The 22,047-nt window shown below is 37.6% G+C and overlaps 1 protein-coding gene across 4 annotated transcripts in view; it reads right to left on the bottom strand.

Moving 5' to 3' along the window:
• Nucleotides 1-3,469: 3,469 nt before the first annotated feature.
• Nucleotides 3,470-22,047, bottom strand: part of LOC103717474 (Rab3 GTPase-activating protein catalytic protein) — a 38,383-nt gene continuing 19,805 nt past the window's right edge. The window contains exons 12-22 of one of the 4 annotated variants that reach the window (XM_008805879.6): nt 21,733-21,861; nt 21,435-21,568; nt 19,033-19,116; nt 18,899-18,951; nt 16,149-16,353; nt 15,983-16,054; nt 13,563-13,602; nt 13,050-13,303; nt 8,593-8,770; nt 7,900-8,111; nt 3,470-4,539 (exon numbers count right to left, since the gene is read on the bottom strand). In XM_008805879.6, coding sequence (XP_008804101.4) covers nt 4,243-4,539; nt 7,900-8,111; nt 8,593-8,770; nt 13,050-13,303; nt 13,563-13,602; nt 15,983-16,054; nt 16,149-16,353; nt 18,899-18,951; nt 19,033-19,116; nt 21,435-21,568; nt 21,733-21,861 — 1,658 coding nt within the window. In that variant the 3' untranslated portion in view covers nt 3,470-4,242. The remainder of the gene's footprint in view (nt 4,540-7,899; nt 8,112-8,592; nt 8,771-13,049; nt 13,304-13,562; nt 13,603-15,982; nt 16,055-16,148; nt 16,354-18,898; nt 18,952-19,032; nt 19,117-21,434; nt 21,569-21,732; nt 21,862-22,047) is intronic. The other 3 variants (XM_008805880.6, XM_088702420.2, XM_088702421.2) reach the window with 3 other exon arrangements.

Below are 22,047 nucleotides of genomic sequence, written 5' to 3'. Positions count from 1 at the left end.
TGTATTGAGTTGCTACTAGGCATGTATCAAAGAAGTTTATGGTATGTATCAACAAGGCGATGAATATGTATTACTTGACAAACAAGAAAGATGATGTTATGGTCTTTTTTCGTGCATGGTCTCTATTGATGTATAAATTTTTTTATTTTATTTTATTTAAGTTATGGAATTGACGGACTCGTTAGTAAGAAAAGTTCTATCTTTATTTGACTTCTGAGTTTTCTCTTTAAGATGGGCGTAAGAGAAAACGTGGCAAAAAAAGAATTTTGCCCCATATGATGTCCTATAGTGTCTGCCCCATATAATTTTTATTCCTTTACTCTTGCTTAACGTTGGTTCTGCATCCCAATCGGTTCCCACTTTGTTCAGTTTCCTTAAGGCAACTTGGATCCGACCAAAAGTAGACAGAACTTTGAATTAGGATCTCTAGATTTGCTTAGAGAGAGAAAGAGGGAAAAGAAAGAGAAAGAAGAGAGAGAAATAAGGGGGAGAAATAGGAGGAGAATGAGGGAAGCTTCGCTATCTCTCTTAGAAGAGGAAAGAGAGGTCAGAATCCCTAGAAGAAGTTCAAGGAGGTGGACAAATCCTCGTCCATCCGTGTTCAAGCAGGAACTGCCCTATTTGGATATGGGGATGGGCCTTCGAGCTTTCCTTTTGGCTCAGGCCAGGCCAAGAGGCCGGCCCAATCAATGTGAGGCCGGGCCTCAATATGGCTAGAAAATTAGTACTTTAAGTAGAAGCCATGTGATGGAGAGGAAAAAAGTTCATTAAATGAGAAAAACTTTAGTCATTTCAAATTCCAAGCAAACCCTAAATAATATCTTAGTTGGAGATATTTCTACTCGCTACATTAAACAAATCAAATGGGTAAAACGGTGTACCACATCCAAAAGCACACAGGCAATGAGATGACACTTAACTTACTCCTCTTATTATTGTAAGATAGCATTCGATGATCCAAATGGGATCATGAAGATGATCTTAGATCAATGGTGATCTTTATCCTAAAATGATCTAATCTCTGATAATTTAAGATCACCGCATTTGGTATGCTATGTTCAGTGAATAAAAATCTCTGGCTATCCATAAGTAATATATTTAGTATTCCATGGAAATCCAAAATCTTATATTTAGTATTCCATGGAAATCCAAAACACTAACCATATAATGCCAAAACTATCCTCGATATATTCTATAAAAGATATATTTATTCATCCTATAAATTATTAATCAGATAAAGATATATTAATTGTTATTATAGAATTAATATTTTTATTTATGCTTGTGAGGCACAATAGTCCCACATCGGAAAGACTCGTTCCAGAGCCTGGGCATATGAGGCGGGTGTCTCCTAATCCTGCATACGCGTTTTGGGTGGAAAACAAAATCGGGGAGGGGTGAAGGACGCTTGCGTGAAGCCTCGGAACCGGACAATATCTAGCAGGGGAGCCCCGTGGTCCCCCCTCATGTGGCCCCCACGTGGGCACTGGGTGCCGCACGTGCTCCGCAGAGGCGAGGGCGTGACATTTGGTATCAGAGCCGAGGACGGCTCTTGTCCGATGGTGGAAAGGATGTGAGGCCTAATAGTCCCACATTGAAAAGACTCGTTCCAGAGCCTGGGCATATGAGGCGGGTGTCTTCTAATCCTGCAGACGCGTTTTGGGAGGAAAACAAAACCGGGGAGGGGTGGACGCTTGCGTGAAGCCCCAGAACCGGACAATATCTGGCAGGAGAGCCCCGTGTTCCCCCCTCATGTGGCCCCCACGTAGGCACTAGGTGCCTCACGTGCCTCGCGGAGGCGGGGGCGTGACAATGCTTATAATATATTACTTTTAGTATTAATATTTATTTTGATTAGGAAAAAGAGGTAAATAGAAGTAATATATGGAATAATTTCATTAAGATAGGGATCCCCATATCAAAATTGATTTAGAAAATATATAAAATGGAAAAAGTGCACTTTTTGACTACTACTATATAAACATAAAAGCATAATAATATATTACTATTACTATTTAAATTTATCTTTGAATAATAATATGTCAATAATATGATTAATAATATATTAGAATATAATATATATAATAAATATAATATATTAAATATCTATATAATATAATATTATATAATATATTGATGCAATATATTAATGGTATATTCATATACCATTTTTTTGTTAAATTAAGGGGCATTTTTGTCCTCGAATTTCACTACAAAATCACTGTCTTAGGATGATCTTTGATACCAGACCTCAAGGACGGACATTCCATCATTAAGTTGGATGGTGATTTAAGGAGTCGGAGTGATTTGAAATCAATGTTACGTAGAATCAGTGTGGTCCAACTAAACATGTGATCTCATTACCTCCACCATACTATCCTTGATCTTGGGATAATCGCCCCCTACCAAATACCCCTGAATGAAATAAGAACATGGCACTCGGCATCTTCATTTCTATCGGAAAACAACACCGAGCATTGTGTCATTGTCATTTCCCTTTGCAGTCATGGAGTACAATCAAATCACATGCTATCTATGCTGGTTTAGATTTATCTGGATGGAGACAACACCAACCATAAGCTCTTCTTATCTTAGATGATGTCCCCATCTAGCAGGCTTGGCCTTCTGTCCCATATTACAGCAACTACAGAAAGTTTTCGATATAACCATTAGAAAACTTGCAGACACAAAGGGCCTTCCGACTCTTCTTTTATGAGCATCCTGCAACCACGTCAGGCTCATGGCTTCTGATTTCACCCCCAAACTTAATTTTGAGAGCATATATATAGTTTTGCTTTCCCTACAACTGATTGCTGCGGACAAAAGTGGAGCTCCCCCCTAGAGGCCAATCCAAATAACAGATCACGCAGGATTCTTATCCTCTCTTGAGGACTGCATGATTGCAACCCTACGCATGTCGGTCAAACTCCCGACTGCAAAGGCCCCTTAAAAATGATGTGGATGGAAACGTATTGGGACTTCAAACAAAAAAAAAAAATGTATTGGGACTCCGCATCCCTATGCTGTGGAGATGGCTCGGAACCCACCGATGGCCTTTTTTTTCTTCTTTAAATGGGAAAAAACACCGTAGTCATTTTGAAAAAGCAAAGCCTCATAAAATCGTAGGTGCAAGATCAGCCTTCGTCATCACTTAGTCTGGTTGGGGAGATGATACACATTTGTGCTCCAGAACTAGGCAGTGCCCAACTATTGACAAAATCTTAAGAAATCCAAAAAAAACTCCATTGTTCAAATTACGATACAGTCTGCAACACTGCAGGCTGCCCTCATGGTCCCCGATTCTTATTGCTGTGCCTGCTGCAGCTAATCAGACATTTTTCGAGCAACATACAAAGACTGCCTGGTTATTGCGTTCTTCTACAATTTCCCAGAACTTGATCGAGTGGCAATCGGAGCAACAGGAATAAGATGGTCATCAAGACTTAAAAGACTACAAAGTGCACTTCTGTTGGACGAGGTAGAAGTTCTTATGTGATAGCTTCATCTAGATCAGCAGAAGCAACATTAAGTTAACAGTCCTGTTCAACTTTGTGCAAAATAAATAAAAAAAATACGCATTCACAACTTCCATACACCAGCCAGCCACTGTATTATTTTAATCTACAAAACGACATATAAGATCTATCCGCTTCTGGCCAAACCATATCTCCTGACATCACAGTTTGTCCAAAAGTGCTGCAACTGTCAACTGATGAAGATAGACCCTCCAATGATGGAGGCATCTAGGTTCCTAGCGGACAATGAGAATGGATGGGGAATGAAACTCTTGGATAACAGGATGTCAATAACTAATTGGAATTACCATTGTGCTGCTGACAAGAAGTAATGCCTTGGCTTGACCATGGATAAGTCGGCTCTCCAGCTGTTTAAATGTTCTCAATCATATTCTCCAATTTCAGTGGTGGTACAATGATCAGGACATGTGCATCTTCTTTTAAAGCTTTAGCCTGGTTGTGCACTATCAAGATTCCGGAATGCTTTACTTGTACTGTGAAATGATGACTGAAGGACCTTCCGAAAAATCCTCAATTGAAAAGAATTAGTATTGCTGACACTATCTGATCATGATAAGGCACCTAGCTAGCTTGTCCCATATGCAAGGTCTGCCAACTTGGCTTCTTGGGTGAAGCAAGCCACTGCTAAATCCCTCTAAACAGCTAAAACAAGAGAATCCATCAGCTTAACCGAAATAAAAGCAGACTTTGCTCCAAAGGCGAATATTCAATCCCAAGATGTCACAGATAGGGCAGCTCGAAGATCATTTGACGTTCCACATATATACATTCGATGTGTCTCAATTTCTTCAGTGGTGGCCATGGGAATGTTGCTTCCATAATGACCACTGCTTACTCTATCATAGACTGAGAATATGATCTCCCTTAGGATCGGTTCATGGCCATTTAGAAGGTTGCCCATGCTCAGAACTTTCCTCCAAGACTGGTTGGCAGTGGGTGGTGGAAATAGACTTGCCACAGCATCCCTTTCACGCACCATTACTTGTTGCTTGGTGTCAAAGTCCTATACAAGTCGAAAGGAAGAGAATTATTATTATTTTTGTTGTTGTATTATTATTATTGGACTGGCAACCTGTGCCAAAGACATGGACTAAACTTTATGAACTTTCATATATTAATAAAAGAATGAACGAAAGGAAACAGGGAAGGGAAGAAAACAGGAAAATATTCAAAAGCATGAAAGACAATAAATAATAACTAAAGGTGCATTGCTAAATAATACATTAGTGAACTATCTTATTAGACATAGGTCACCAAAATGGGAATCCATGGTTCAAGACATCATACTTGAAATGCAGAAGCTGATGCGAGTCTGTGACCTGATTGGCCTATCAATGACTAGGCAAAATGAAGAATTTAAAATGGATGAACAGAAACCTCCATGCACAGATAGAGCAATAGGCATATAAGGTCGTGTCATATTGATACATCTGACTACTGTGAGCATTACTTCAGGTGGTCAATGGGATAAATCAGCCTGGAAGACTTGCAGAACAATGGGAAGTCCTAGGTGAGGGCGAACAGCATTGTTTCTGTCCACTTAAGTGGCCAAATGAACGAATACTTAAATGGAAGCCCTTGGTGTAGTATTAAGGTGCCAATAGTTTGCAGATGCAATTGGGTGAAATCTCCTGTGGTGGAGAAAAGAAACACTGCACACTAGCAATGATAGTCAAGTAACTTAAGGACAAAAGGGTGCCTCATAAATTTCAAGGGCTGAACAGTAAGTCAATTGCCTCAGACAGTAGAGGATGACCTTGTATGAAGGGTCAATTGCCTCAGCCACACTTTATTTAAGAAAATAAAACATGATTGATTTCTGAACTCTTAACCAATCCAAAGTAGGTTTATATGAACTAAAAGAAGGTGAATGGAGTTTAAGATTACTCGTTTGTTTGAAAGTTTCTAATACCTACAAGCCTTTTTCCCTTTTATACAGGCTTTGTCATCAACAAACTAAAGTACTTCTGCAAATTATAAAGTACCTTTACAGTTTAGACCTACATGTGAATGCCAAGTATAAAAATTTAAATCCCAAACACAATGAAGTTGGTTTCTTCAATAACTGCTTTTCCTCCAATTCATGTGGTAGTAGAATTCTCAATATATTCCGCCATATGACATGAATTTCATTGAAGTTATCTTCAAGTTGTCTTATATCAGGTGCAAAGTTGGCAACAGAATAATCCTCAACATGTATCCACACCAGAATGAAAAAATAGGGTGAGTTCATCCACAAATTTTTGCTTTTTGAGTGACAATTTTGATCACTATAATGCTTTTTTTAAAAAAAGTACTACAATGTTATCGAGAAAATACTAAAACAAATAAAGAACTGCCAATCTCCCTCTCTCTCTCTCCACCCACACATACACGTACAGACACACATGCACACAAGCAGGCACACATCCATATGTGTAACATCACAGAACTCTTACCTTCTCCACAAATGAACATAGCCATCCACACTCATTTGAGAAGATGACCATCCCGAACTTCTCCCCTAATAACATCACAACAATACAATGGACCCTCTTCGGCTTCACGCATGATTATTTAATTTAGGTCATAACCCAACTTTCCATCCATGATTATGATTTCACATACCTTATAAAAAGATCAAATATCCATTAAACTGCCTCAGTTCACAAGATCAGTACATCTGACTATGGCTTCTCATGTCTTCAATCATTATTAAGCTTCTCAGATTGTATCGTTCACATATAAATCGTGTCTAAAACTAATTTATGATGAGTCAAAGGATATAAGCATGAGGTCAGCCAATGTTCTAGAACGCATCAGACTAACCAAGCCTGGACTCCATTGTCTTTGTTGTCCACATAACCCCTTGACACCTCAAACTCATTTGCCCTACCTTATCATATATTTCATCCATAGCTCTGAACCCTTGTAATGATTCGCTTTCTTTATAATACGGACTTGATAAATGACTTCCTGTTATAGAATGGAATACTTAATAGAGATCACTATTGATTAAATAATGTCACCACACTCTCCCATAAATGCATGATTTAACTCATATTTAACATACAATAATTGGTGCAAGTTTGTTTAGACTTCATACTCAATAATCCAAACCAGAATACTTCTCCAAATCCTGTGATAATTTTCATATTTAAGATTTCATCTACAAATTTAGTTATCGTATCAACCTACTTAATCCATGATTTTCCATTTCTGGGTCAGATATCCCATGAGTTCTAATTGCAACTACTCCCCTTGTATCATTTTCATAGCTTCCTCTGATGACCATATCAACTAATGGCACATGAAAGCCATTATGCATTGTCTCCAGGAACTGAATCATTATTATTCAATAGTTTCCTAACACACATCATTTAGCATTTTCTTTATATTTGCAATTTTGTATATCTTCCATGGTGATTACAGTTTTCCATTTTTAGAGCAGGGTTATGGCCTTGTATATTGTGACATTTATAACCTATCTTTTGTACGTCTCTCCAACTACTCTCCAAGAACCATATTCTTAGAATTTCTTTTAAAAAAAATCATTCTCCACTAAACTTTATGCATGAAGCTAACACATACTTCTATATGGCTACAATTATAGCTAATCTTTTATCAGATTAGGAAGACCGGCATTGTTTAGTTGATGTAAAAGAATTTTTATGACATTTTCCTCAATATATAGCTCCCTAAAAGGTTTTGAAACCTTTGAGCTTAGGAAGATTGGGAGCAATTTCAATTCTCAAAAGTTTGATTTACGATATTGTTTAGAATTTTTCTCCTCAATATATAGCTTCCTAAGGGGTTTGTATTGGAAGCAATTGCAATCTCTGCAAGTGTTGGGAACCTAAGACAGATCTTATTAAATTATTATGATCCCCATATTACATCCCTTAGTTGGCCCATCATTTTTACATCCTCTAATAGGGCCCATCACTGGGTCTGTTAATGTGCAAAACCATTAAAGTTCAATTTAATATATTAACCAGCAGGACAAAAACAAAAGCACCAATAACTGACTTATCATGCAACTATGATTGTAAAATTTATTTATGCTTATCAATCCAGAATAATATATTAAAAAAGAAACAATCTACTTGGTGGTCTTTGATGTTGGGAGTATGAAAAAGCAAATGATCGGTAGTACATTCTACACAACACAGGTTAAATCAATTTTCTCAACGTAGTGACTGAAGCTTAATGTAGGAAGTTTATAATGTGCGCATGACCCAAATTTATGAGATGGAATATAAGATATGCATAAATCAGAAGCCTACAAGGTTATAATGGTGAAACCTGCTCTGTCAAACATGTGCTAAACATATTACAGATTAAAGTAAATGAATTAAAATAAGAAAAGAAGGAATTTATGTACCTCGTCATAGCACATGCTTGTCAAACTGGTTCCCATTTTGGGAAGATAAAAATTGAAATAGTCACTGAAAATTGCTTCAGAAAGACGAGGGGCTTTCAATAACTTGCGATGGATTGAAGCAGCAAGAATCACTAACTTCTCAATGTGCTCAAAAACAAGACAAAGCTGCTTTAGGTCTCCAATCAACTCAGCTTTGTTAGGCCAATGCTTTGCTGCAAGATGAAAAAGATCAAAGAGTTGGAAACTTGCAATTGTGAGAAATTAGTATATAGAATATCTTTGCAATAGTATAGTCTAAGTACCAAGCCAATCACTGTATTCCATTTACATGATGACTGATCTGGTCCATGCATAAGTATAGGGGATTAAAAAAAGCAAAATCAATCTGGAGTTCCTATCTGCATTTAGTAGGCTTTACAAGAAATCCTATTGATAACTGAAAGGATCTTTCATCAACATGATGTCCTAATGACCTAGCCAACATTGGAAAATCTAATTAGATGGTCAGGATTATCATGATAGTACATATTTGTGGTGTGATGACATAAAAATTATTTCAACTAAAACAAAGGAAATAATTTGATATGCGATGCATATTTGCACAAAACAAAAGAAAATTTCAAGCAACTGCATTATTTGGTTGTTTATAAAATTCAAAGCCATGTCATTTTTTTCTTTAACTGAACTGCATACCTTGTAAAGGCTTTAACGAAGATGCAAGCGTAAGATAAAGCTGACTAAGTTTTGTTTTCATGTGTTTATAATCACCATATGCAGTCTGGTTCAGGGTGTCAGCTGATGCTCTAAAGGCAGTGCACACCATTTGCTCAAGCAACTGATGTGGTCTCACAGTTTCGAGATAATGGAGTACCTGCATAAAGGAATTACAAAATTATTTTCTGAAAAAACAGCATCTTTTATGGGAATGCAGAATGAAATGTTAATATCTGCAGATTAACAGTAAATTTAACAAAATAAAAACTCATCCGATAATGCTTCATATTCAAATTACAAATGCATGTTTGACATTCGCCACAAGCAAGAATGATTAGGTATAGATGCCTGACATAATCTGTCTATATTTAAATCAGAGTTCCAATAGGGAGCTGAGAACCAAATTGGTTAGTAATAACAGGTGATTGTTCCTTTTAAAATCCACCAGTATGCTAGAGAAAGATAAACCACAAAGGTTCCAAGTCATAGCAGACCTTCAATGACAAAGAAATATCTAACTAACTAAAGAAATGAAAAAAAAACTATTAATTGCCTCTTAATGCTGTTTCGCAGTCACCTATATCTTTCCTCTTTCCATATATTAATCAAAAATGTGCTCAGCATCGTTTTTTTTTATGCAGGAAAAAGACAATGCAAAAATGTCATGTATCCTACTCTTTCAACTTCAATTTTTTCTCTATGCTTGCCTTCTGATTCTAAGACAAACCTTTCAATAATTCCTCTGCATTACCAAGTTTTAGATTTTGCACTCTAGATTCATACTCCGCTTACCCATCGTTTTCTCCATTTTCTAGTTCACAAGAATGTATAACAGATCTCGAACTTACTTGATTGCATCATGATCCAATCAGATATTTTTCATCTCTCTACCCTTGCTTTTTGCTTTTAAGACACCTTTTCAACCAGGGTCTACAATCTTAGTACTGAAGCCATACCTATAAATTATCGGTTCGGTATGGTACGGTAGGTAAGGTATAGTATGCATCCCGTACTGAGACTCCATTTTTGCACTTTTTATCATGATACCACCCAAAATCGAACGGTATGGATCTGTACAAGTCGTTATGGATCTATATAGGTCGGTACGGTACGGTACGCACCCTAATTTGGAGCGATACTAGGTGGAACAAGTCGATACAGGATCTATACCAACCAGACTGATGTTCTTATATCGGTAGTTCGGTACCGACCCGGTAAGGTATGGTACACCTCAAACCTAGTGGTTTGAGCCGGTACGGCCAACATTGCTTTCAACAACTCTACCTTCACAACTTTTTGATTTCTCACTATAGTTTATATACTCCTTAGTCCTTACCCATTGTCCTCTCCAGTTTTTTAGTTTCAGTTATAAAGTTGTGCAAAGGATCTTCAATTTTACCTGATTGTTGAATGCTCCAATCAATATGAGAAGAAACTGAAACATTATCCCTCTAAACAATATCTTGCTGCAACCATGGTATGTCGTACCATACCGAATCAGATGGTACCGAACGTACCGTACCGATTCAGTACTAGTACCTGTACCGGTGGCGTACCAATCCTCGGTACGCCAAAAGAACCGCATATCGTACCGTACCAATACTATGCTAGTGTGGCACCGATACGGGGTTCGGTATCGAGACGACGAACCTTGACTGCAACCATGCTATTGAACAAATATAGACTCCCGACAATCTTATTCATGATCTAGTTCAATTCTTTGAATATAAGATTACTTTTGTTATTTCAAGAATCCTTTCAACACTAAGAGGCAAGCACCTTCCCTTTCCTTTTTCTAAAAAGATCACCTTTCTAGTTAATGGTATTAATCCCCACTATCAGGATCCAACCAAAATCAAACTGGTTTGGTTTTAGGAATCTTTTTCTTTTTCTAACATTTTCACTTTTCCAGCTGTTAGTATTACCAAGACCCAATCCAATTTGTACCAATTTGGTTCAAGTTACAAGAAACCACCTATCCATCCTATTGTTCATTTGACACATAAGATCCCCTTTTGAAGATCTCTTTTGCATCCTTAAATCATTGGCCCTTCTAAAGGGATCATTACTTCTTATATCTGCTTTTATGACTCAACAATTTTAGGCAAGCAAATCTTGTACGTATCTTCCCAAATTTGCTCTCCTTCCTCTTTTCTTTTAAGTGCTCAACATATAAGTAACATTATTTTTCCTCTTGCTTATGGGCTCATCCACACACTTATCAAGCATGAAATGTTACAAGTGGATTTGTTTGGGCTGCAAATCTGAGAAGTTCAGTCTGATCACATTTCTGTTTGCACAACAAATTAGGTCCAACCCAACGCATTAAAACTGGGGTCTGAGAGTAAAGCAAAAAACAAAAAGAGGGCAGGGTTCATTGGAGTCAGGTTTGTCAACTGAAATTTGAGGCCCAACAGGATTGTCAAATTAGTGACACAGTTCGCCGATTGGTGCTCAAACAATGCAGACAGCGTAGCAAATGTAGGAATCAGATAATAGTTTGCAGCAGCATAATGAATTTATGGGCTTTAAACAAAATTGCAAGATAATTTTACCAGCTAAGGATAACTAAATGATCACCTAAGTCTAGAAGAGTCAGCACTCCATGGATGTCATTCCAAATCTTGATTCCTTGTGGAGTCAACCCCAATGATTCTCTTGAATTATACAATAGATCAGCACTTTAATACCTCACAAGGTTGCTCAATCAGATCCTTGAACTAAGCAATAAGGTCCCTTCTGGACTATGGAGTCATCACCATAGGAGAATTAGCACCACAAAAAGAAATGACAAAGAAGCTCACATATTTAGTTTCATTATTCAGCTCTAACAAAAGTGAGGTACAAATGGTCTATTTTAGATTTTAGAGTCCTTTACATTGCTTAGGACTTGTTGGTATCATTATAATGCAACACGGACTTAAAACACAACAAAGAAAAAAGAACTATTAGAACTAAAACACATCCTAAGGCAGTTTAAGTCCCAACATTGATATCAGACACAAAAAACCAGATGTAACCAAAGTCAGATACATCCAATGCATAGACTTAGGAATTGGATGGACCACTGCCACCGTTCCTACTTGAACTCAAGTTGACATGACGCTGACATAGGGCTATTTGATGCTATGGTAGCTGCATTGGATGCAAAATCCAAATCAGGCCATTTTTAAAATTTTAATTGCCTCTTGGCCTCTCCAATCTAAGCATCTGCAGTGGCAGAGACATATGGAATACAAGGGGGAATTTATCACCCTATTAGGTTGGGTTCAGACACAATCAGACCCCATATATTTGGATTAGGGCAGAATCATTGACAGATCAACTAATGCAAAACAAGCTCGCATCCATGCCAGATTGTTCGTCTTCGTATACTTTTGAGCCATGGTAAGTTAATATAAAAATGCATTTTCTTTATAAGAATAATATTTGACCTAATCCCAAAATATATCATTTCAAATCAAAGGAAATACCGAAACAGGAAGAAGGCGAAGAGAGACTTTAAGGCTAGGCACCCTTAAGCCACCCCCTTTTCACATATTTTTTGTATGCTGCAATCAAGTTCTTGATCAAATGTTCCTTGCTATTATTCTACAAGATGGTGCAGTTCTACAGCTCTACTTATGACATCTAAAGATTATATCTAGTGTTAGTTTAAGATGAAACACTTTTCTTAGTTTACTTTTTTGTGTTAAGGTTTCTTCCTAAATGTATTACTTTAAGAGAAATAACATACATGCACCTCAACTGTAATTAACAATTCAAGAAATACTGCATAAGATCTTCATCTGAAGATTCATTATATCATCACTTGGCAAGCAGTCTACTTGAACATCTCATGATTTGGGGATGATGCATGCTTTTGATATGATCAAACAAGTTTTTCTTGTTTAATTCAACTATGTGGATCTCCTAAACACCTTTACAGTGCCATTTCATGCTCGCTTCCCTTGTCATTCTCATTCTCTTAACTTTAGGTATGCTCTTCAATCATGATTTAGTTCATTATCTTATTTGTAAATAAGTAGCTTCTAGATATTTCTTGACACTCTCATCCATTGGAGGTGTAAGAAGCAAGAAGTTGTCTTCCTTTAACATGCTTATGTATGTTACATGACACCTCACACTCAATTAAGATAGACCTTTTAGCATTATCAACAAGTTAGATGACTCCATCTTTACCACCTCAGAAGTGTTACTTTGATTGCTAACAATTTCATTTGTCACAAGCAGGCAAATCATGTTGGCAAAGATGATTACTTCCTTCCAACTAACTTCAGCCACATTTCCACTTCCAACCTGCTCGACTACATATTAGACAAACCACTTCACAAGGACACATACTTGTTCAGCTTTTATGTGTATATTAGGAAACCTGCAATACCAGATCAACTATTGATTAAGAAGGGGTGCTAATAAGTAGATAACATAAGTACCTTTTCCCCTTCTCTAATTGGGTCAAGAAGAGGCTTCTGTTCAGAGATAGGCAAAGCTGGAGAATCATTCCATATCTGCCGCCATGAATTCCCATGTTCAGACATACGCTGTGAAAGTTTTCCATGAGGCCGCCAACTCATGTCATCTCTGGATTTGTCTTCCATTTCATCATCCTCCCAGTCACCAGGCGAATGCCACCGAATAAAATCTTCAAATATTGCACCCGGATTTGCAGCTTTGAATGCAGACATGTCTAGTTGAAAATTTGTGAGTCAAGTAAGACAAAAGGCATTCATAGGTTATTGAATAAAGGGGATGGATTGATTACAGCATCATATGAGAAAAGTCAACTAAAAAGAGCATCTGGATTTGGAAAAAAACAAAAACTTAAAGAAGATCAGCATAAGTGAACAAACAGTAGGATGACTTCTCAACCACAAGTATCAGTTTAAAACAAATTGCCGATGATATTATGACATAATCAAACTACGCATATAGTTCTTTGAACTTACCAGAAGATAATACATCTCTCTCCAATTGACCAGAGAAGCTCTGCAACAAAGAAGAGAAAGGGTCAAATGTTATTCCATTGATTGCATTTAATAAACAAAGAATCAAGCAGCAAGTTGATGGTCGACAACATTAATCTGCCAGCTGTTCCGGTCAAAACATCTGTCTCAAATAATGTCTTCAAGTCAAAAAATCTCAATAGTGTTTAATCACAAACAAACTTGAAAGAAAACCTAAGGAAGAAATGTTGGGAAAATAAATAACTGAGAATCATGACCCACAGCAGCATTAGCAACAAAAGTAATAGAGGTGATAACAATCATAATAATAACAAAAGCAATAGACTGACAAGAGGGAAATATATCATCAATAGCAATACTTATAGTATGAAATGCATGAATGCATCTTTTAGTTCATACTGGAAAAGAATAGGTATAACAATATGCAGAATACATAAAAACAAGGATGATTTGTCATGAGAATCCCGTACAAGGCAAGAAATTCACAACAAACTGCAGATTAACTCTAAATGGATTCACATGCTTCAAATTAGATCCAATAACCTGAAGGTCTTGAATATGAGCCCAAATGCTAATGAATCCTTGGGATTTATGTTGGAACCCCAATTAAATCCAGAGGAAGCTGCTTCTTTGAGGTTTAGGGGTGACCATCTGATTTAGTTCAATATTCTCGACCTGCTACCAGTTTTTTTCTCCAGTTTGATCCCATAAAATGGGTCGCAAGAGATTCAATTGGAGAGCCATGTTCTCTCGATTGGGAGAAGGTAACTAGGTGATCAGGTGAACTAGGAGCTTAGTTTTTGCTCCATCTTGATACAGTTAATCAAACTTTTATCGTGCTGCACGTTGCTGTGAACATACCTCACATCCTATTAGGCAGGCCATGGATCTTCCATGAAGAAGCAGTTCTGCTGTGAAAGAAAACTACTAATGACTTATCTCAGTTACAAATGAGGAGTCCTCTCCATTTTATGGTTCGCTAAGCTGACCCTAAGGGCTCGTTTGGTTCGCGGGAAGCATTTTTCCTTCAAGAAAAATGATTCCTAGGATATAGATTCCTAGGAAGAAAATGCCTGAAAATGTACTTTTGGCATGTTTGGTTAAACATGGAAAAGTGACAGATTTTCAGAGTGCTTATGTTTGGTTGACCATCCACTTTCCTGAAAAAGTTATGTATAATTTCTATTATACCTTTAATAAAAATTAGGTCTTTAATGCCTCTTTAATGCTGAAGGGCCTTTTTGGAAAAAAATAAAGATGGAGTGATTTCCGCCTCATAGGAAAGTAATTTTTCCATGTTTCTCATTGGAAAGAATTTTCCAATGTTTCTCATGGGAAAGACTTTTCCATGAAATATGGAAATCATATTCCCATGGGAATACAACTTTTCCATCTCTCTCCTTTGAAAACTCCAACCAAACCAAAGGCATTTCATTACTTTCCCGTTGACCACACTTTCCCCCTTCCTTTTTCCGCGAACCAAACGAGCTCGAAGGATGAAAGCTCGTGCCAGGTAACAGGCACTTAATGACCAAGAACCCAAAATAATCAACACTACACAACTTGCACATGCATGTATGAATATTTCCAGTAAGTATTAAAAGTTATTTTGAATGTCTTGAATCCTTTTGCCACCTTATAGCATCTCAGATGCTTCTAATCTTTCAGATTTCTCAAACAACTCGACATCGTGGCATCTTTTTCTCAATTTGCCTTGTTTCCTTGAAATATTTCCAGTAAGTTTTAAGAGTTATTTTGAATGTCTTGAATCCTTTTTCCACCTAATAGCATCTCAGATGCTTTTAGTCTCTCAGATTTCTCAAACAAGTCGACAGAGTGGCATCTTTTTCTTAATTTGCCTTGTTTCCTTCCATGCATGCATGTCACAAGAAAAAAACTATTTCCTAGCCTTTTGTCATGTTGCTCAGCATGCTGTGTGTCCACATTTGAGAGTGCTGTCTTTGCAGCAGATTGTGACAACTGACAATGCTCTAGAAGCCACATTAGATGAAGTTCCCACATCATAAGCCTGCCAAACAACAATTCACACCCATAACAGATTGCCAGAAACCAAACAAACGCATTTGCTGGCGATGCAGAAGCAAATCAATTTAACAGGAGATGCTTCAAAGAAGATGCAAAAGCTCCAGATAACAGCTGCTACCAAGTGTCTATGGAAGCAAATCTCAAACAACATTAAATCTATGAAGAAAGTTCTTGAATTAGGACAACATGATAGTGAAACTGATGACATGACTAAAAAGTAACTCATTACTAAAGTAATAAAGCAACAAGACATACTTCAGCAATATTCCTCATAACGTCAAATGTTTGTTGGATAAATGGGCTCAGTAATATGGAGAAAAAGAAATAGCCAACATGATGAAGGAAATGAAACTTACAAATGCATCACCAAAAGCTTCAACAGCACGCAGCCTTTCTTCATGCATATCTTCTGTCATAATGGGTGCATCCTAAAAGTCAAAAACTAGGTAAGACTTGTTCAGCACACTAGAAAGCTGCATATCTGTGTTCAAGAATGAAAGAATAAAAGTGTTGAACAAAAACCTGTGTGTATGGAGAATGCATTTCTTGAAATGAATTCAAGAGCATCATGGACCCCACAACACCAGCTGATCCCTTCCTTACTTGATCTACTGGTTGCAGATTCGTAGATGGTATCACATCGTTAGGATCCTTACTCAAGCTTATTCTGGTTTGTTTTGGTCCTTTTGGATCATGTTGCCAGTCCGATCTCAAAGAACTGTAATAACTAATAAACAAATTTTTGAAAAAACTTGCTCCAAGAAATGGACTCATAAAATACTGAATTTAATGGGCATGCCATAGAACATAGCCTATCTTGAACTGGAGTTGAACTAGACATAAGATATATGTAGCTGTTAAGCAGCAATATAACAAAATATATAAATGCGAATTCAACCTCACCTGCTATTTCAAGCTTCAAATTTTCCCTCATATCACCATGAGTAGTTGTGGTCATTAGAAAAAGAATGCTCAGAAATGAAAATTTGTATCTGCTATGAAGTTGCACAGTAAAGAAAAAGGAAAGTAAAACAGGTGGTTGCCAACCTGCTGACTTGATAAGTATATCAGCAAGCCAAGGTAAAGGTATAACGTAGATATTGCGCTTATAATCACCAGCAGAAGTAAAAAAGCCTAAGCTCATCAAATTGGGCCAACTTAATCATACCATCTTAGCAAAATTTCCTATCAGAAGCCATAGTCTCCATTATGGTAATATTCTTTAGTGTTGAATTTATATTAGATTCCCATTCCCCTAATAGAAAATTTAGCCCATCTCATCATTTAAGCTTGGGCCATCACCAATTTTCCATCTCAACCAACATTTAATTATTTTATTCTTTGCTATTTTAATTACTCAGCTTCCTCCAATCTACTCTTTTTTTTTTAATATACCTTCTTGATGTTACCATTCATCAACTACATTTCTCTTTCATGTCTTCCTCATTGTTTAAAAACAACCCATATAATAGGCAAATAATTCATCTCATGCTTCGTTGTATATCATATTATTCTTAGCAAAGATTTCCCCACTTCATCCCAACATTTGGCAATTACAGAAGAGATCAAAAGGCATCTTTACATTGATATGTTGCCTGACATCCACTAGATATGAACTCATCTCCATAAGATCCATGAAATATGGTTGCAATAGTGTATTGCTTTCTCCCAAAAAAGAATGCTATTTGTTGACTAGCCACATTTCCATCTCTGTTAAAATTTGACTGGAGAGAGACTGGTAACCACTTAAAAAAAGCCTAAGGGCATTTTGGAAAGAAAAATTGTCGGACAGAGACCTTTAGTTTTAGAGAATTTCCACATTCAAAACTCACAGATCTTTAATATAGTATAAATATTGCTTTATGGGAACACCAAGGATATCTGACCTCATTCATGCTTCCTTTTGTGCGTAGATTTGCAAGATGGAATCCATGTGCAAATTTAATATTAAGATGATTATTTGCACTCATAAGGAGGGATTGCCTCATCAACTTCCAGCATGTACCAAATTATTTGGTGAGGGTTACAGACTTGTATGTTATAACATCAAGTTAATACACATGGAACATGAGTCATCTTAAGCAAACCAAGGAACTTGAGGATAAGTTCCATGCAGCAAAAACTATTGATGTGGGAACGGGGGGACCAGCCTATTAAAAACCAGGGAAAAAACTGCATGTCTAATTCAGGTTCAAGTGTTCAACAGATGAAAATCAAACATTATTTGTTAAGTAGATGGTACTTTTTAGATTAAGATTTCAATTTTTGTGTTGGTTTAATGTTTCTAAAACCTAAGTAGCTCCAAATAACTGTAAGTTCTTCAAGTGTATGGACAAAGTATCAGGAACAGTAGTGACGACTGTGCACTTAGTTGCATTACTCTAATCCTACATAAGTAAAAAACCACCTTAGTTTTCGGTACTATGTCCAGATAATTCCAACCTAAATTAGAGTATATTTTGGTGGGGAGGAGGCAATTATTGATTTCTTTTTTCAGTTAACTAGTTCTTTCCTCCTCTCCAATTTCAATATTTATCTTCCTCTTGCCATTGCGAGTTTGAACTCCTATTAACTGCATTATTTCATTGTGCAATAAAAAGCAAGATACTGCTGCAATGGCTAGAATGTCAGCTTTTGCAAAGATAATCTGTAAACTCAAGGCAAAATTGATACGAAATCTAGACATGTCTAAACTGTGGAAACCGAAGTACATGATAGATTGACGATAGGGAAATTCTTCATATGTTCATTTATGAAGCAGAGTTATTCACAAAATTGGAGGTGGTTGATTTGACGTTGTATTTAGAAAGTTGGACATCACAGTACCTACACTCCAACATGAAGGGAACAGGTGTCAAATATTTTTGCATTCTTTAGCCCTACATTGTAGCTATGTAGAGGGGATAAATAGTTGCAAACAAGATAGGGAAATTAAATACATGGAACAGATTTTTGCTCTAGTAGTGTAGCATTTTGTTGATTTAATAGGACTTGCAGGAAAGAGGAAAGGGAAAGAGGAAAAGGGGGCAGAAAGGGAGGAAGGAGGTACACTGCACTATACCACACTTGTCCCCCAATTTTACTAACAATATCTGAATAAATGACTTAAAAATAATTTATTAAAATGCATTCACTCAAATCACAATTACTCATAGATCAACAAAGACCAAAGAAGTGGATAGACTAATGGAAGGCATGATAAAACAGCATTTCAGGTAATGTCATTAAATTTCACAAAAATGTAAGGTAATATGCTCAATTGCCAACCGCACCTGTCGCTTTTATCATCCATAGGCTCCTTATGCAGATCAACTTGGAAGTCCACCTGTATTTCAAATCAGAGGATTGATGCCCATTCTTGATGTGCAAAATAAGATAAAAGAGAAGAACAGATATTGAACAGTACCTTACTATCACTAGAATTGTGGTCTTTATTTTCAGTACAATTTGGATGATTGAACAAGTTCTTCTTCCTAATGCATATAGCAAGCTTACAGGTACAAACAAACAAAAAACAAATGAATATGCTGATTTTGAACAAAAATATTTTCAAGAAAAGTTGCAATGATGCATCAATGAAGCTGTTCTGATCATAAAGAATATGCTCAATAATTGTTATACCACGTGAAAATTCCTTTCAGTTTGACAGCGGCAACCTTGATAATTTGCCTCTGTTAGGTATTCTTGATCCCTCAAATGATAAATAGCCGCATTAATCCTAGGTAGACATCACTTATAACTAGGATAAATTAATAAAACTTTCACCTAAGAACTAAGGCTTGTTAGAAAACCCCAAGGGCTGTAGTTTAACTACCTTACTTATAAGCACATGGAATAAAAATTATTACAGCCTACCAGCTAACAACATAATACTTTGTTGAGACTTATGAAGTAACATGGTATGAACTTTGGCAGGTTAGACCTTGCTGCTGAGTATTCAGACAAGCAGAGGGTACTAGGAAAATTCTAAATTTCATCATGCAGGACAGCTAATCAGCAAACTTACATATTACATCAGCAGATTCATAGTTGATAAGTTTAGTATATCTAAAACTTCTTTCTTTTCCCAAGAAAATGCTGTACTTATATTATTTTACTAACTGTTTTAACAGCTGGATCAACTGGCGGCAGTATCTTGAGTTTGCAGTTGCCAATCGATGGTATTATAGCACAGCACATCACCTCTGCTAGACCATTTGTTCTAGGAAATTATTTTGAACTTACCTCTGCCACAAATATCTTTCCAGATTTGGTGAGGACTAGTGTGACATACATGTCATGCAGAATGCTTACAGTATGTAACATAGAAGAGTCCATATGCAAGAACAGCGCCAGCCAAAGAAGCATGGTGGGTGCACTATTATAGGTGGCAATGCTACATAAGTTTTGTGCTTGGAGCCACATCCAACTTCGAGTTCTGAATAATCTCTATAAGATTCATGATTTGTCTAATTTTGCTTCGCTGTCTCCAGATAAGATTTTTCATTATTTTTTGTCTGCTATCAACCTGTGGTTGTTCCCAAGGCTCGCCGGACCGACCGTAACGGCGTACCGGTCAACACTGGCACCGGTACGGTTCCGGTTCGGTACCGGCTTGGAACTGGTACCGAACCGGAGCCGCGCACGCAGCCCCGCGCACGCGGACATAAAAAAAAAAACAACACGTCCGCGCGCGTCCGCAGACGCGTCAAATGCCACTTTGTGGCAGTAAATGGCCCATGCGGGCTGGCAACCCGCATGGGCACAGTGCCCCGCATGGAGAAACGCGCGCGGGCGCGATTCCTGCACGGAGAATCGTGCATCGGCGAGCGTTCTCCGCTCGTGCGTCCGCACGCGATTCCCAAAAAAAATCACTGCGTCCGCGCGGGCATTTTTGTGGTATTAAATGGCCCACGCGGGCTGGCAGCCCGCGTGGGCACAGTGCCCCGCGCGGGCGCAATTCCCTACTGGGGAATCGCGCAAGGGCGCGGTTCCTGTGCGGGGAATCGCGTGCAGGCGCGCGTTCTCCGCTCGCGTATCCGCGCGCGATTCCTAAAAAAAAATAACAAGCCCATGCGGGTTCCAGTTGCGTAGGCGCTCTTCCCCGCGCGCCCACGTGCGGAAAAAATGTGCTTGTACTGGTGCGAACCGGTACAAGTACAGCACCAATCGATTCCGACCCAGTTTGGGTCAAAACCGTTTTTATACGTTGTACCGTACCGGTGCTCGTCGGCACCGGTTCGGTACAGGCTGAACCAACCGGAACCGGTCGGTTCAGCCATACCTTGGTTGTTCCCATGTAAAGCTTACTTCTGAATTTAATTCATATAACCAGGAATATAAAAGGTCTACAATTATCAATACAACTTTTTTGAGAATAATAGATTAACTAAGTTGAATATTTGTCATCATTGTTTGTACAAAGAGAAAATTGAGGCTCCACTAATGTACAGTACAAACACGAATTGCAGGATCAATTATTTCTTAAATTTGCATGGTGAAATCTTATCACACTTCAAAGATGTCGCCTTTTCTATTACAGGCTACTTACATCAGGCTAATGATGTCTTCCCTGAACATCTAGAAATGAAGCTTTTAACAGCAATAACTTGTCAGTCATAATACATGCAATTTAAAAGCAGCAGATTTTAGAAGCACATGATTCACAAATAACCCAACCATGTGCCTCTCAAGGCATCCTATCACAATGGGTCATAAGCAGAAACAAATAATGAGCTTACCTAATCACATGCCAGAAAAAACCGATAATAAATCTAGTGCCTCGAGAAAGACAAAATACCAAGTGTGGTTAAAATGCAAAAAAAATACCATTTGCAACTTTTGATGTATTAGACAGGTAGAAAGGTCAATGTTGGGATTGATTGACATTCGTGGTAAGGGCTGTGACTCCTCCCAGCACCACCGAACTTCCCGGACAAATTCAATCCAGAGGAATGCTATTGCTAATTATCATAAAAAAGAAAACCAGCAATCTTCAATTAGCAATCTTTATTTTGTAGACACTTTCAAAAATATGAGCAGATCCATTATGGCCAGGCTAAATTAATGCAATAAATGAAACACAGCATTCCCCCTCAAAGCACAATATTTATTTTCAGATACTAACCGCGTATATTGCAGCTTCCAAACCAGAGCGAATGCAAACAAAATTGGGCAAATAGAGAATCCAAAGGTGCACCTTTGATAGCACGAGAATATTTGTTTTCAAGTTCTACACAGTCTGAACCTTGAATTCCTGAGGATAAAACAGTTAATGCAATTGATTAGCCACAGTACAGTTGGAAAAGAGGAAAACAGTTATATCCATAAGATGAACAGATATAACAAAAACCATAACCAACAAGCCTTATATTAACAATTTTGGACTAACATTACTTCTATGTCATTCTTCCTATTGTAATTACCACCTCTATGATACATG

Source organism: Phoenix dactylifera, chromosome 8, assembly GCF_051530095.1.
Source record: "Phoenix dactylifera cultivar Ajwa chromosome 8, Ajwa_hap1_PhDact_Kaust_v1.1, whole genome shotgun sequence".
Classification (NCBI taxonomy): Eukaryota; Viridiplantae; Streptophyta; class Magnoliopsida; order Arecales; family Arecaceae; genus Phoenix; species Phoenix dactylifera.
Note: the sequence above shows the minus strand (reverse complement) of the source record. Positions and strands in the feature narration are given on the sequence as shown.